Here is a 16,647-nt window from a genome sequence, read left to right as displayed (position 1 = left end):
GAGCTCTGCTGTCACTCCTGGCTCTCCAGCAGAGCTATTCCAACCCCATCACTGGAACATCCAGGGAGCACTTTCCTTATCATTTATTGCAATTGATTCCCTCAGACCATTCATGAACAACACTGTGGCTCAATTCAGCATTGTAGCAGTAAATTTAGATGTGGCAAATGGTAAAACAGCTCTTCCTTTGGAGCCTTGATAAGCCCAGGTGGGGCAAAGCAGAGGGAGCACAGGAAAAAGGAAATGCAGTTGATTTCATCAAGGTTGTCAGCTTTTAAAATGATGGTATTTTGGGCTGTGTCACCTTAATCCAAATGTAACTATTCACTGGAATGCCCTACGAACAAGATTAATGCAAAAAAGACAGCATTGTACAGGACAGGCAAAAATATGCTCCTGTAAGTAATTTCTAAGTTGTTAAAAGAAAATCTCATTAAAATGTAATAAAAAGGCTGGCTCCAGAGATTTCTCAGAGAAATGTTTAGACAGATGTGTAAATATGGTTTTTGATGTAGATGGTCTCCTTGCATCATGAATTTTTGCTCCCCAAATTGAAAGTGCAAATGCTCATAATGTCAAATTTAGGATGAGTGTCCATCTGGACCACTAATCCTTTTGCAGAAATTTAAATCAATTCAGAAAAGGTCAAAGCCAGCACCTATCCTGGATTCTCAGCCTGCAGTGCCATCTTCTCACAGAACTATTTCAAAAATTAAGCTGCTGGAAAGGTTTAATCCCCAAGTGGTGCTTTGGGACTCGCCTGGAAGCTGCTCTCCCTGCCGCAGCTCTGGCCATTGTAGTCAGTCAGGTTGTCCTGATAATCACTGAAAGACCAATAGAACTGGTATTTTCAGGGTATTTAGCAAAATATATGGGCTGATATTTCCTTTAGATCTCCCACCATCTCACTTATTAATGAGAATGCTTTGCAGTGCTGAATAGCTGAGGATGGCCAAAAATGCACTTTGTCTGTCTGCAGCTCTGCAGCCAAGTAAGACAAAGGAGCATATAAAGCCCTAATAGCTGCCTTAACGAGTTCATTTCCAAATCAGTTTGCCTGGTGCCATTCTCACTTTCTGCAGAGAAATGTGCACAAGTTGTACTTGGAGGATTCATTTCTTCAGAGTGCCAGCTGGGGTCACAAAGGAGCCAGCACAGATGCAGAATGAAAAAACAATGGCAGAGGAATGTCTGAAGTGCTGAGCCAGAGCCGGGATGTGTTACCTCCCTGTGCTTCAGGGAGATCAGGCCTGGAGGTGCTGGGCTGGAGCCATTCCTGTCTCAGAGCCTGGGCAAAGCTCAGGCAGGACAGGTGGGAGCCCTGCTCCAGTTTGAGGAGCGTTTCCTCTCCTGTGCTTCCCTGCCCTTCTCTCCTTTCTTTCTGTGTCTTTTGCCTTTTCTCCCCTCTTTTCTTGGTGATCTCTCCACTCTTTTATCTTTTTTTATTTCTCATGTCCCTATTCCTCTTCTCTTTTCTCCCCCAACGCTACACCTATAATTCCTATTTCCTTCCTGCTCTTCTCCCCGATCCCTCTCCCATCTCCAGTTCCCTGCCTGAGGGCTGCCAGCACTGTGTAGTGACCCTGCTGCAGCTCCCAGGGTGGCACCTCTGGAGGGAAGGAGGTGGGGGAGGCTTTAACAGGAGCTGAAGGGCCCAGCACTGCACTGGGGACAGTTTGTGACACGGGTCTGTCTGCACGGGATGGGAGCAGGGCCAGGCTTCAGCAGGGGGAAGGATCTCAGCTCCTCATGCCCCCTCTGGCAGAGAGACATTTGGCCACTGCTCAGGTCCTGGGGGTGAGCCATTGGAGCTGCTGAGAGACAAGCACCAGGGGAGGCATCAAACCCTCCCCAGTGTGGTTGGGGCTGGGGGTTGTGCCAGTGGAGCACAGACTGGAACACTGGCAGGAGGAAAACAAGCGGGAGGATAAGGGGGAGCCTAGCAGAAGAGACTGAAAAAAGGCTTGGCCGCTTTTATCTGGCAAAATGAACGCTGAGGGGGAGCACGATTGCCATCTATAAATACAGCAAGGTAAACACAAGGAGGGAGGAGAGCTATTTAAGTGAGATGACAGAGCTGGCTCGAGAACAAATGAGGATGAACTGGCCATGAATGCATCGAAGCTGGAAATTAGATTTCTACCATCAGATCAGTGAGATTTTGGAATAGCTTCCCAGGAAGACTAATGGGACAAAGAAATCTGATTACTGTTAAAATGGAGCTTGATCAGCTCTCTGAGGGATTGTGTGCCTGGGTGTTTGCAGTAAAAGGCAGCTGGACACACGGACACACGGGGGATCCAAGCCTTGCAGTCCTGTCCCCAAGCGTGTGCCAGGTGCCAGCAGGAGCTTGTAGGGCTGAGCTTCATCTCTGTGCAAGGACCCCAAGCATGGATCTGCAGCTCTGAGTTCAGAGGAGGCTCCAGCATCTCAGTGCAGGCTTTTAACTCCCAGCACTTTGCCACAAGCAATTGCTCTTCCCACGGGAGAGAGCTTGGCAAGTCAGCTTGGGGGAAATGCTGGAACCATTGGAGCTAAGAGATGTTTCACTGTGAGTTCAACTGCAGCCAAACCTTGACCTTTGCTTATGAGCTCCTACAGGTAGATTTGGCCTTTTTTCCCATGACGTGTGCAGCACCAGCTAGTAATGATGCTGCAAGTTACCAAGGAGCATCAGACATGAACTCAGGTGACCTTTTGCCACAGTACTACCAAAAATTTCCAAAGCAGATAAATAGAGATTATGTACCTCCATACCTGTGTCTTCACATCAGAGCTCTCCTTTGCAGAGCCAAGACCAGATTTCAGATGCTGAGGACCTGTTTTGCTCAGAGGGTGTTTGGCAGGACCATTCACAGAACCACTCTCAGGCCTTCAATGCTGGCTTTGTGTCTGAGTTTTTAAACTAAGTGCATGAAGTAAAAACAAACCTCACTTTTACCAAGGGCTGCAAAATTTGTGAAGAACCCTCTGTGTAAAGGATGAGGCTGCTGCACTGGTCACCAGCAAATGGAGGATCCTCACCTTGAGTTTTGCAAAGCTCATAATTCCACCCTCATTCCCTTCCAGCATTGCAGCAAAAGTCCAGGTGTTTCTACAGACATCATAAAAATCAATTGCTATCAAATGTCCTGATTTTTTAAAGCCAGCAGTTTCACATCTATTAAAGGAAGTTCTAAATTGTACCAAAGACTTCACATAAAATTAGAAAACGCAAAACAGAGGTCACTGGAAATGGTCTGACTGGATGTCACCCAGCTAATAAAAAGGCATGCGGTACAGAAAGCAGTTTTTAAGTACCTCTGACTAAAACTTGCCCAAGAAAAAGGAGGACTGTAAATACAGAATGGCTGCAGCATGTTCAGGATGGGCATCTAAAAATGAGCAGCACAAGCTTGGACCAGGGAGACCTGAAGTCAGTAGTTAGGGAAATAAATGTCAAATTATTGATTGCTCTCCTGGAGGATAAAGGTATGATGGAATTCCTGCCAGCACTTCTTTGCCTAATCACCATGGACTTAAAAACCTGGGCAGTGACAAATGGCTGGTGGTGATCAAGTGGCCACTGTCATCTATCCAGCTATTTCAGACAGGCAGATAATGACTTTGTTTACTCAGGCTGGTATCTCGTTGATCTTAAAGGAAAAGTTGCCAAATATGAGGTAGTTTTAACCAAATTGCTAAAATTACCAGCCTGGAATTTTAATGGATAAATTTACTATGAAGGATTTCTTCCTCCAGAAAAGCAATTTTGCTTCACAGTAAAAAGTGAAGTATTTTCTATCTTAAAAAAAAAAAAAAAAGTTAACAAATTATAGTGTGGTAAGAAATGATAGTAGCACAAAGAGACAGCTATAATCACATTCAGAAAAATTGCATTCAGAAAAACTTAGAAATGTCCCCAAATCATTTCATTAAAAAAAATCAATTCTAGCCCGTAGCTCTTCATGCCAAATTTTAGGTTTGTGAGCTGATTTATAAATCCTGCAAAGCCACAGCTTTTAATAGAAACACCAAGACTTTAATAAATGTGCTCTAAGTGGTGCAGCTGGGTTGAAAAATCAGCATTTGTGTTCTGGCTGCAAGTTTAGAAGAGAAGAATGAAGCTGTGGGCTCTGCTGAGGAGAACTGATGGTGCCAAGGGTCGAATTCCTCCCAGTGACCACATTCCAAATGGATCTGCTCTTCATGTTCCTGCCACTGCTGGGCTGTCCAACTGCCCCATCCATCCATCCATCCATCCATCCATTATCCATCCATCCATCCCTCCATCCATCCATCCACCCATTATCCCTCCATCATCCATCCATCCATCATCCATCCATCCATCCATCCATCCCTCCATCCCTGCCTCTGCTGTCTCTGTTTCCATGCCCAGTTTGGAAGCACAGGAGCTGCTGGATGATCAGGAAGTGGCTCCTGGGCTCTCCTGATTTCCTGCAGAGCTTCCTCAGTGCCAGGGACAGCGGGAGCACTGCAGGCACAGGGACAACACAGGGATGCTGCAGCCCAAGGTGGGGTGGCAGTAGCACTGAGGGCTGTTGGAAAGGACTGTGGAGGGGTGAAAATACCCTTGGAATGTGGCTGTAGGTGCTGGGCCCCAGCTGGGATTTAATATCCCAACAGGCTTCAATACATCAGTGGGGGCTTTGTTCCAGGTCTAAAAACCTATTAAGACAGCTAAGCAAAAAGCAATGGTAGATCAGGAAAAATTAAATGTTGTGGTAATTTTGAATACTCTCTTTCAATTTTAACCTCCTCTTTGTTTAGCATTTTCTTGTAAATACATTAAAATAACAGAGCTGAACGCTTCCAAACACAGCAGGAGGCTTTCCAGTCTGGAAGCAGACACAGGAGGGCAGAGATGGCTTCATTCCTTTTCAGAAACAAGGTTGGGATTTGCTCTTGAATTGACACTTCCTCTGGACCAGCCCGATTCCAGCAGGTGTGGCTTTCAAGGGAATAATGTGAGGAGGAAAGCTCAGCAGTTTTAGCACCTGCAGCTATTCCCAGACCCCCCTGCAGGGCTCAGCAGGTGACCACTCACGTGTGGAGCCCCTTCTGCTCTGTCCCAGCCCAGCAGGGCCGTGCCCCCCTAAGCAGAGGCCCCTCTCCTCTCACTGCACACTCTGGGAGGTGCTGTCCCAGCAGCAGCACCTGCAGGGCAGCCCCGGGCTCTCCTCTTTGCTGGCAGATCCACAGGGGCCTTTGTGCTCCACCATTGCCAAAGTGATTTTCCTTGAATTGAGAGAACTCGTGTCCCCTGCATCTCCTGTCAGTGCACCCCCAGCTGTGCCAGCAGACCCCCAGGCTCCAGGCAGCCCCTCTGTGCATGCTGGTGTAGGGGTTTGATCCATCCATCTCCATGGGTTACTTTAGAGCATTCACCCCACATCCACAGGCATCCCAGTCGTGGTTCCAAAGGAAATCCTGTGTTCTCCAGCATGTTTGTGTTCATGGCTTGGTGAAGTGACTTTCCTTTGTGATTTTCCCTAATGCTAGTGAACAGCTCTCCAGCTCACACAGATAAAGGGCTGAGATGGTGAGGCCAAGGCAGGAGTCACCTCCCATTTTTATTCCTAACATCCTTGGGCTGTAGTCTGGGGTGGGAACTGTCTGTCTCTTCCAGCATTAACCCATTATCATACTTTTCGAACAGCTCAGTAACAAAATCCTTGACAGAGAAACTGCAGACTGGAGACCCTACAGCTATCTGAATGAACTAGGTCAGTAATTTTTAAACACTTTAATCACTTTAGTAGACTTTCGAGCAATTCCAAATCCAAAGCAGCCTTTCATAAAGGCATTAACAATAATGAGGAATATTGGTGTTGTCTTTAGTTCACAATCAGAATTGCCAGTAGTGAAAGATGGAGAGTTAAAAATTGTTTCCTTTACCACAAACCACAGACTGGGGAAGCAAAGTCAATATTCATTTTAGTCTCCCTTCCAAGGTTGCCCTGTTGAATCACTATCATCTACTCTATAAATGTTTTTTTAAGGACTAACTCAGGACATTAAAAATTCAAATTTGGCTTTTTTTTTTTTTCTTTCATGCTTAATAAAGCTTAGCACTAAATACTGGCATCTTGATGAAGGTGTGGAACCTCTGTGGGAGCTGGGGTGTGCAATGCTCCATTATCTCCCAGTAAATCATTCCGTGGCAATTCTGAACCACCAGCCAGTGCAACCAAGCCAAGAGTGAAGTGTAATTGCCTGTTCTGAGTTTATTCTTCCTGGCTTGAGTTTTAACAGGGTTTTTAGCAGCTCTTAGCTCAAATCCTGCCCAGATTTAGTGCTTTGGATGCCATTTGTTTTCCTATCTGAGCACTCCGAGTTTGGCTCCTCTCGTCAGTGGCCCAAAGCTTTTGCCCTTTCCTTTCCTGGGATTAGTAACATCTCACTGAAAATATGCAGGAGGAGGGAAAGTGCAGCATTAGGAGGTTATATGGGATTTTTAAGGTCAGCTATCTCACAGCTCACATGGCAAAGGAATGAACATAGGGCAGCACCAGGCATCACATCCTGCCCGGGCCCACGCCGTGCCTCGCTCCAAAGATAATGCTTCCCTGCATCAGGAAAATCACAAACCTGTCAAGCTTCAGTGCAAAATCTTTTCATCCTTAACACCATCAATGTTTTCTGTGCAATAAGCTGCAGAACCACTGTTGTGCTTATCTGTATGTGACAAGGTGGTGGATGTGTGTGAGGGTTTCCAAATGCTTCTCAAACCACATTAATTTTCCTTTTATAATTTTGCTGCTTTTTTGCACACTGTTTGCTTTATTTGTGTTTAACTTGTGCTGTCCTGAGCTCCCCATCTGCCACCTCTGTTCTGCATTCATGCATTTTATTTTACCAGCAGAAACAATGCTAAATGCCTCTGCAGCAAGAATGATCTAGAAGTGATAAATATTTTAGCTAAGGAGCCTCCAGCAAAACACACAATTTTTTCCCATAGCATTTTGCATCCAAGATAACTTTTTACTTCTTTTTTCAAACTAATTGATGAAAATTAGATTTTTTTTCCTTTCTTCTCAGTACCAGAATCAATGCCTACTCATGCTAACTTTCACAACGTTGAATCCTTGCTCAGATCAAGGCTGTTTTTACATGCAAATAAAAAGTTTTCACTTCTTGGTATTACTGTTGTGCAATAAAAGCTGCAGGTTCCTCTCGTGAAAATTTCAGAAGATAGTTTAAATCTTCAACTTTGAATTATAAACATAAAATAAAAGTCTAATGGTTACACAGGGAATCTTGACTTTCAAACATCATCAAGCAGAGAAGCACCACAGTTAAAAACCTGTTCCACCTTCTGATCCCATGATCAGCCTTAGTTTCATACCACAGATGCTCCAACTCATGTGTTGGAAGAGCAGCCAAGCCTTGGGCAGGGCTGGATTCAGTTAAAAAATTAAAATAGCAATGGACAACTGCCCAACACCTCTGCTGTGACCCCACGAATTGTCACAGAGAGCAGATGTGGGAGAGAGCCAAGAAGAGAGAGAGGGAAATGGAAGAGAAATGGAAGCCAAATTTGGAATGGATGGAAAGTCTCCACTGGTTCCTCAGCCAGTGACTCCTCTGGTGATGCCCAAAGGATGGGACCCAGCAGATGAGGAGAACCGGGCTCCCTGAAATGCCTACAGCCCTGTTAGAAACTGCAGGTGTCCTAAACATGACTTAGAGCTGAGAAATGGAAATTGTAAGAATATCCACACCAAAATTAACTTGAACACTCATCTCCTCAAACCTGCAGGGATAAGGATTTTCTTAATTGCAGTGGATCTTACCAGACTGCAGGTGTTTTACCTGTTTAGCAGGACTTTGCCAAGTTCGTGTTCTTTCCAAGTGGGAAATGCAAGGACAAAGCCTGTACTTGTACTGCTGCACATTTGTTTGTGAGCTTCAAATTCCAGGTTTTCAGAGAGCTGATTGTGTTCTGTGGAGTCTGGGGAGGAGCACAAGTAATTGTCATGGACGTGGACTTGAGACATCAGAGTTTGGGGACTCTGTGGTGCCAAGAAGAGGCTTTGTCACCTTCCTGTGTATCGCTGCCTGCCCAAGGCAGCCTGGTCCTTGTTTTGGGGAATGGCTTGTCCTTGCATTTCCTCTCTCTCGTGTTGCAGAACTGGAATTGTTTGCCTGTGAGTAATCCTCCTGCTCTAGTCCAGTCTGCCCAGGGCAGTGGCAGAGCCCAGCTTCCAGCTCCCATCCCAAGCAGGTGAAAACTCCCAAACCACTGACCTGAGCTCAGGAAAGGTTCTTGTCTCATTGTCTGGAGCACTGGCCGCAGTGTGGCAGGTGCAGGCAGGGCTGGTTTATCTCTGATGCTTTTTTAACAGCAGTCCTGGATGCAGACACTAAAGTAGGATTTGCAGCACATCGTGAGTGACTCAAAGCTGCATTTATTCCAGAGGACCAAAGGCTATAAGTTTGATTCACAGCTGACTTCACTTTTTTCTCAAAGCCAAAAGGTGTGGAAAACTATTTCCAGCTGAGACTGATTTCACCCAGCACATAATTTAGCTTCAAACTTAGACCTGGACATTCCTGAAGTGCCAGATCCCTGGCCAGTTTAGGACTTTTCCACATTAACTACTTTTGCAGTTTAAAAAATAATGTATCTGTTAGTCATTCCACCTCCCAAGGAACTCCGGGAATACAAAAAAAATGGGTCATAAACCCACAGATAAAAGAGAAAACTAAAGAAGGAATTATGGGTATTTTTGGTTGGGAAGGGCTTTGCGGAGTTGTGTGGCCCTCCCAAGGGCAATGCACCTCCCCATGGGTCAGCCTGGGTCCCCTTTGTTCCCTGCCACTGCCTCCCCATGGGTACAGCCCCTTCCCCTGGGGACCCCAGCTGGGAGCTCCCCAGTGCTCCTCCCAGCCTTGCTCTGTGGGGTGAGCCCCAGGTGCTGCTTGGACACTCCTGCCCTTGGAGATTGCTCAGCCCTGGCAGGAGGAGGATGTGTGATCCCCAGGGCTGGCCTTGGGGACCCCCAGCCCTCTGGCCATGGACCAAGAGATGAATTGGCTCCTCCTGGCTCTGACTCAGAACACAGCAGGGAAAGAGCACGGAGCTCATCCTGCTCTGGGACAGAGCTGCCCAAAGCTCCCAGTCTGCCTTGCCCTGTGCAGCAGGGTGGGTCTGGGAACTGGCTCGTGGTGCAAAACAAAGCAGAAGGTGCTCAAATGGACTGAGGAATCACTCATGGCCAGAAGAGCCCATCCCAGAGAGCCAGCTGGGTGCCACCAGCCCCTTCCTGTGCTCAGGGAAGGGCACTGAGAACCAGAGCAAAGGGTTGGTTTGTCTTTGATGTGCCAGCAAGACATTTATTGTCTAATTTTAAAAATTTCCCTTATTTAGCAAAAAAAAATGAAGCTGTCATGAAAAAGGGCTGGTACAACATTGCCCATGGCCCTGACAACTTTTCACAGAGGACACACAAGGACAAATAGCTGGGAGACCTCTGGGACACGCTGTCTGTGGGGCTCTTTTCCCAGTGTAACTGAGTTACTTGCCTGGGAATCCCATAAGCCACAAGGACATTTCTCAGTAACCAAATCTGTATTGATTGTCCCAGTCAATAGGAAATACCAGACTCTATAGCTAAGAAGATTTAAAGGCTTACATTAGATTTTCATTTTGATTGATATCTAGGGTAATTTGCAGGAATAAAAATGGAAAAGGTCCCCATCCCCTTCTGTCTCAGCATCTGTGAGGAACAGCAAGTTCCTCTAGAGCTGCACAAGGCAGAACTGTTGGCTGTCAGCTCTGCTCCTGGTGCTGCACTGTCAGAGCACAGTGGTCACTTAGGGACTGTTGTCACATCAGTCACTGAACTATGCAAATTCATGAGCAAAGTGATAGTAGGTAATTTTAAAAGATTGTGCACACCTTAGAGTCTAAGGCTGTGAGTTAAACAATACACTCTCCACAAACAAAACAAAGCCTAAAATTAGTCACAGAGTGCTGCAATGCAACCTGCAGACTCGGATTTGAAAGGGCATGTTTTAGGCTTCTTTCACACCATTCCATTAATGAATGTCTCAGCAGATGGTTTTTATCCCGATTTCCTGATGGATGGCAGTTCTTGGTAACCCTGCTGCAGAGAGCTCTCCCTTCCAGGGAAACTCTTAAGCACATGCATAATTCCAGGCGTGCACAGACTCCCCACTGGAGCTGAGTGTGTGCTTACAGCTGAGGATGTGCTTAAGAGCCTCCCTAAATGAGGGCCTTGATGTACAATTTAGAGGGAAGAATATATGCTGCTCAGTAGTCAAAGCAATCCAATTTACATAAATATTTATTTGTTTTCCATTATATATCATTTTTATGCAGGTGCTTGTGGGATGGATAGACGTCAGAACACATACATAATGGAAAAAAGCTTCAAAGGTATGGTATCCAGAGCTGCAGAACCCTGCCCAGGTGTGAGGAGGGTGTCCTAGAAGAGGTGAGATAGGAGCCCGGCAGGGAGGGCCAGAGCCACCACCCACACGAGCTGCCTGCCTGGCTCCCAGCGCTCCTGGGCCATGGATGATGGATGCAAAGCTTCCAGGGCCACGGGCTCTGCAGCACAGGGAGAAAGGGAGGGCTCAGCTCAGGGCAGGAGGGGCAGGTGGAGCTGGCCAGGGCACACTCAGGTAGGAGCCACCTGCCACACGGGCTCTGGGGGAGCTGCTGGTGGCACAGTGCTGTGTTTCCCTGCTCCTGGCTCCTGGCCATGCTGAGCTAAAAGAAAGCCCCTAGGAAAGAAGCTGCCCTGCTCGTGCCCTCTGCTGAGAGGGATTTAGAGCAGAGCTGAGAAGAGCCCTCCCTGAGGTTGAGGTCCCCTCACGCTGGCACCAGCACTTGTGGGCACTGACTCCAGAGCAGGTCTAAAACAGGATCTCAGATGAGTCACAAGCACAGGACCCAGTGGTTTTACATTTCACTTTCCTCCACGTTTACATTCTCAATATTCCCGTTCCATCTGGACCACGGGAACGTTTGGCACAGTGGTTCCCACAGCAGATTGGGCTGGGGTTTAGCTCACTGAGCTTGTGCTCCAGAAGATGGAGCAAGGAATCTGTCTCGTGGGGAATAGGCAGCTTTCAGGCCGAGGCCCTGGATCTGAATTAGGCCTGGGGATGTCCCTCAGGGAGCTGAGGAGGGAAACACCACCCAGTCCCTTCCTGAAGTGCCCTGGGGCTGGGGCTGGCTGAGCCACGGGGACAGGGGGCTGCTGCCACACCCCCTGTTCTGCCATGGCTCAGGTGTTCCAGAGCCACACCTTGGGCTCAGCCAACAAGGAATATCGAAAGCTATTCCACATAAAAAGCATTAACCAGCTTAGAGCCAGGCCTAGAGATCAATATTCACTTTGTAGCTGCTGTTTTCAAAAGACAGGGATGCAATATTTGTAGAACATCACCTTACCACACAGAATCACCAAAGGAAACCAAGAACCAACAACCAAGTCTTTGTTGATAAAGCTAAAGTAAAAATATTGAATGGATTATGTATGTATATGATATATATGATTTATTATATACAAAATACTCAATGCACTGGTTTCAGCTACTTCAGTGATTCCATTTTTCAAAAGAAAAATCTTATTATAATAGAACTGTTGTTCCCTCTACATGGAGCTATTAACTTCATTAGTTTAAACTAACTGTGTTTACAAAGTTTAAAGGTACCTTAAGCACATGCAGCAGGAACTCCCATCCATGGGCACAGTCACACAGAGGGGGACCAGAGGGGCAGAGAAAAACAATCACAGTGACAGAGAACTGTGAAATGCATTTTCAGTTGCTACATATTTTCTTTAATTTTTAGGATCTGAACCATTTCCTTTACATGTTTATCTCTTTATAAATTGAAAAATCAGGCTCAGAAGCCACAGCTGGAATTCTTTGAGGCTGCTCAGCTGCCTCAGACAGGCAGGGCTGGCACTGACAGGGGCACACCTGGCTTCCCAGGTATGTTTGGGAGCTCACCTGCAGGCACTTAAGAGCTGAGGGCTCTCAGAAGCAGCTGCCTTTGGCTGGCTGAAGGTTCCCAAGGCCCTCTGAAGGTCAAATCCTGGGCTCAGGCAGCCCCAGGGTTCCGTGGCAGCATGGGCACCCCCAGTCCCAGGGGAGTCTCCTCCCAGCAGGAGTTGGGAATGTGCCCAATGCTCAGAGTGAGCTCTCCTTGCCCTGCCAGGCCCTGACTCACCACATTCCTCAGAAAATGGAGAGGAAGAAACTCACAGTCCCAAACAATTGGATTCTGTCAGCAAAAAGCCTTGGCAGGCAGGTGCCTGGTTTTTAGCTACTTTCATCCAATTTGAAACCACGTCTTTTCCCACCAGTGTGGTCCAACTGGGGACAGCCCGTCCTGCAGTTGGAAGTGGTCTCTGGTGCCCCTGGACCAGACAGAGCCTTGCAGGGAGGGGCACAGGGGGCTTGAGGCCAAGGCCAGGCTGTGCAGAACCTGGGCCACCTCCTGCTGCCCCAGCTCTCTGAGGAGACCAGAGCTGGGGGCTGTGCCCAGAGCAGGGCACCAGCAGAGCGGTGTCCCCTGTGCAGTCTGGCACCAGGCTGTGGTGGCTGAGCTGCTGTGGAGCTCCAGGGGCTGGGCACAGAGATCTGGGGCTGCCAGGTGCAAAGGCCAGTGTCTGACAGCAGCAGAGAGGGGCTGGCTGTCACACTGAGCCCTGAGGCACCTGGTGACAGGGGCTCACCAGGCACGAGGGTTTTCAGAGCAGGTTTTTGAGCAGTTTCTTTCTTGTGCATGGGGCTCAGTGGTGCCACTCCTGAGCTCTTCCTTTCAGCTGAGTCCTTCTGTTTTTAGAGGTTTGGTTTTTAAATGAATAGTGCTGCACTGATGGAATGAAGTGACCTCAGGCACAACCATTTTAAGGGTTTTTTAAACTTTTTTAAGGTGTTTTTACCCATGCTTTGTAGAAGAGCCAGGAAAAGCCCAGCAGAGAGAAGCAGTGATCCCAGGGATGCAGGCCTGGGCTCAGAGAGGTTCCCCTGGTTGTTGTACAGGATGTGTCCCCACTCCTGTGGCCCTCTGAGAAGCAGCAATGGACCCTCGCTGTGTCACTGTCCTGCAGCAGCCAGGGCTGGCCAGGTTAGGGACAGCAGCCAGCACAGGCACTTCATCCCAACAAGGGTTAAACAGGAGAGCACCTTCTACCAGGGCACAGCACCTCCCCTCAGCACTTCCACCTCTGCTGGGGATCCAAGGCTTGTCTGCAGCATGCCAGGGGAAATTCAGGACAGAAGAGAGGAACTCAGTCTGGGGGAGGGACATTGCCAGTCCCTGCTAACAAAAATAAACCCTCCAAAGGTCTGGTGATTGGTATCCAGGCAACACAGAAGGCAGGGATTTCAAAATTAGAGCATATTCCCAATATTTCTCTGGAAGTCGAGCTGATTGAGTGCTTCCAGTGAGCCCCAGCACTGTGGGGCAGAGCTTTCACCTCCATGAGAGCTGGACCCTGTGGCAGGGAGGGATGAGGAGGCAGCACAGCCAGGGCTCACACATGGCTGCAGCACCATGGGCTGAGAACCTCTAAATGTGTTTGTTCTGCTTAAATTAATTCATGAAACAACATTTGACAATTGATGCCAGACTTCTTACTTATCCCCAAATTACCTTAATAACAAACAACTGTACAGCCTTCAGAGTTAAATCCTCCATGATCTTGCACATAATGTTTCTTGAGGGCTAATGACTCCCTGGTGTACCCAGAATCCCAAACATCCACTGGTGCTCCAGAAAATATATTGTGTCCCAAGCAAAGGTCTGGTCCCAGGCAGACACAGAGCTCTGTCTACGTCAGCAGGAATGGTCTCAGGCACACTGTTTCTCAATATCTCCTGGGAAAAGGCAATTCCTGGGAGAGGCCAAACAAGTCTGGGCAGCCCGAATGGCATTCACTGGTTCTTCCAACGGGCCCTGGGTAGGGAAGGGCTGAGGGACACCTGCCTGGGAGGTAATGTCAGCCGTAGCTGCAGTACAGGTAGATTTTAGCTCAGGGAGATAAAAGTAGCTGAGCTGGATGAAATAACAGCTGATGTGCTGGGATTTTTGCCTTTGCCAGCTCCAATGTGCCCAATTCCATAAACAAACCACACAGCTATTTACCTGCAGCTGCAGCTCTGCAGGAGGAGGAGTTCTCACTCTGCTCTTTGCTGTAGCAGCCAGCAGTCCTTTATAATCAACATTTCCTGAATCTACACCCAGCTCTTTTTTGATTTGCACCCTCCCAGCCGTGGTATGACAGGGAATCTTTGCAGGGGGCTCTTGGGGCACAGAGGGAATCCTGCTTTTCACCCTGTGAGCATCTGCTCAGCAGCACTGCTTGAAATGGAGAAGCAAGTTGAAGATAATCTTCATGTCCCTCGCCCCAAAATGCAGAGCTGGCTCATTAGAGGCTGCCCAGGCTCTTCTAATGAGCTCTGTGCTCCTGGAGTAGCCACCAGGAGCTGTTAGCTGCTGGCAGGTGGAGCTGAGCCTTTCATTTGTCTGTCTGTGGTTTCCTCACCTCTAACACCAACAGATCCCAGACTGGGGCACCTGGATTTAAGTCACATACACAGCAAAAGCCAACATTGAACTCACTCATGTGCAGAAGCCTTTGGTCTCACAGGGCTGCCCCACCTCTCTGCAGAAGGATGGGATGGGTCAGTTTTCCACTCACTTGTACTGGGCTGGGGTTGGTGACACTGCAGAGATAAACCCTGCAGCCAACAGCCAGGTTATGTCAGTGTTGCTTTGGTTCCCATCTCCCGTCATGTACCAAACCTGGCATGTCTCACTTGGAAGTAAAGGCACTGCTTATCTCACCCAGGCTGATGTCAGACAAGGATTTTCCAAGTTTTCTAACTAAATAAACATTGCACTGGTGCCAGGCCTCTGCCAGCCTCCCCATCCCTGATGGTCCCAGCTATTTGTGTGCAGTGGAGCTTCCCAGTGAGCTGCTTTCACTGACCCTGGGAACGGCGGGCTCTCCAGACTTGGTACCACTGAAATCAGAGCCCAGAAAGGCAACACCTGGCACCTCCCTCGGGGCTGAACCAGGACCAGGGGCACCAGGCCAGGGGTGATGGACACACAGACACACAGATACAGACACAGACACAACCCCAGAGCAGATGGAGGGACAGTCACTCACTGGAGCAAGCCTGGCACGTGAGGGAGCAGGATGGGGCTGGCAGGCTCAGAGCCAAGGTTTGGAGAAGTGATGTCATGTTGTCTGTCTATTTCTTAACCTGAATTTCTCTTTTTGTCTCCCATACTAGACAGCGGGGGCAGCTGGGATTGCAGCTATTTTGCAAGTCCCCCTATTTCACCGGGAGTATTTCATATATACCAGGATCTGCCTTTGTACTGTAACCCAGCACAAGAAAATGCCTCATCTTTCATTGCATCGCTCTAATTCTAAATTACTGGCACTGCCCAGCAGGATGCACACAGCAGCAATGGCACGTTCTTGAATGTCAATGTTAAGACCTATTTATTCTCTATTGTTTTTTATTTTTAAAGCAAGACTGGCACTGTACCTTGCAGCAGGCTGGTCTATCCCAGCCAGGGTCACCAAGTGGGCAGGCCGGTGGTCACTCATGCCAACCTTGTTCTCCCCAAGTAGTGCCTCCGTCACCTCCTCTCCAGCCCAGGGGAGAGGAGCAGGAGATGTCTACAGCAAAGGGGGGAAAAAAGCAGAGCGGAAGTGAGGCTCAGATGGAGGCTTGTCCCCCTCTGTGGAAACCCAAGCATTCCCCGATTGTAGGATGCTGGATAACCCCGAAACCGGCAGGAGCTGCACATGCAGAGGCTGCACTGGTGCAGTTCTGAGCCTGTGGCAGCGTCGTGCACTCCAACACAGGGTTGGATGTTCCCAAGGCCCCGGGACTCACCCTGCAGCTGGCTGAGCAGCCCAGGTCCCAGCAGCAGCTCCTGCCTGCAGAGCCGACTGCCCGCGGCCACGCCTGGCTCTGCGGGGCAGGCAGAGCGGGATGAACGCGGCTCCGGAGGAACGAGGGGGAGGGAGGGAAAGGATTGCCACCTCAAATTAAATATTGCACTAAACGGCAGCTAGGACCTCTCACAGGAAAACCTTCAGTACTGAGCAGGTTTTCATTTCTTTCCTGCTAGTGAGTGGTGGATGCAATGGTCTGGAACACCCAGAGCACAAGCACCGGGTGTCTGTGCTGGAGGCTTCAAGGATCTTCCTTATCCCCTGCCCCCTTGTCCCCCCCCCAGCCTTCCTGCAGAGGCTCAGTTGTAATTAACCTAATTAAGCTAATGACCCTAACGCACCCACTCCGCTCTTGTTTTGCAGATTATATGAAAGAATCTGTGTGCAGCTCCAGCACTTGTTCCCTGAACAGCAGTGAAAACCCATACGCCACCATTAAAGACCCCCCCATTTTAACCTGCAAACACTCCGAGAGCAGCTATGTGGAAATGAAATCGCCTGGTCACAGGGAGTCCCCGTATTCCGAAATGCCAACGTCATCAACAGCCAATAAAAACATCTACGAAGTTGGTAAGCAGTGGGTGGCACGGGGGGTTGGTGGAGATGCTGGTTTTCCCCTGTTCTGCCACACAGATCCTGGGCTTGGTGTGGCACAGGGACAAACTGGCAGGGGGAAGGC

At 48.5% G+C, this 16,647-nt stretch overlaps 1 protein-coding gene across 6 annotated transcripts in view; it reads left to right on the top strand.

The window, feature by feature from the left end:
- MEGF11 (multiple EGF like domains 11) overlaps positions 1-16,647 on the top strand; it is a 254,203-nt gene that overhangs the window by 235,096 nt on the left and 2,460 nt on the right. For 3 of the 6 annotated variants that reach the window (XM_038146753.1, XM_038146755.1, XM_038146754.1), the window contains exons 23-25: positions 5,660-5,726; positions 10,349-10,405; positions 16,332-16,538. In XM_038146753.1, coding sequence (XP_038002681.1) covers positions 5,660-5,726; positions 10,349-10,405; positions 16,332-16,538 — 331 coding nt within the window. Of the gene's footprint in view, positions 1-5,659; positions 5,727-10,348; positions 10,406-16,331; positions 16,539-16,647 lie in introns of those variants that run through there. The other 3 variants (XM_038146756.1, XM_038146757.1, XM_038146759.1) reach the window with 3 other exon arrangements.

This window comes from Motacilla alba, chromosome 10 (genome assembly GCF_015832195.1).
Source record: "Motacilla alba alba isolate MOTALB_02 chromosome 10, Motacilla_alba_V1.0_pri, whole genome shotgun sequence".
NCBI classification, from domain to species: domain Eukaryota; kingdom Metazoa; phylum Chordata; class Aves; order Passeriformes; family Motacillidae; genus Motacilla; species Motacilla alba.
Note: the sequence above shows the minus strand (reverse complement) of the source record. Positions and strands in the feature narration are given on the sequence as shown.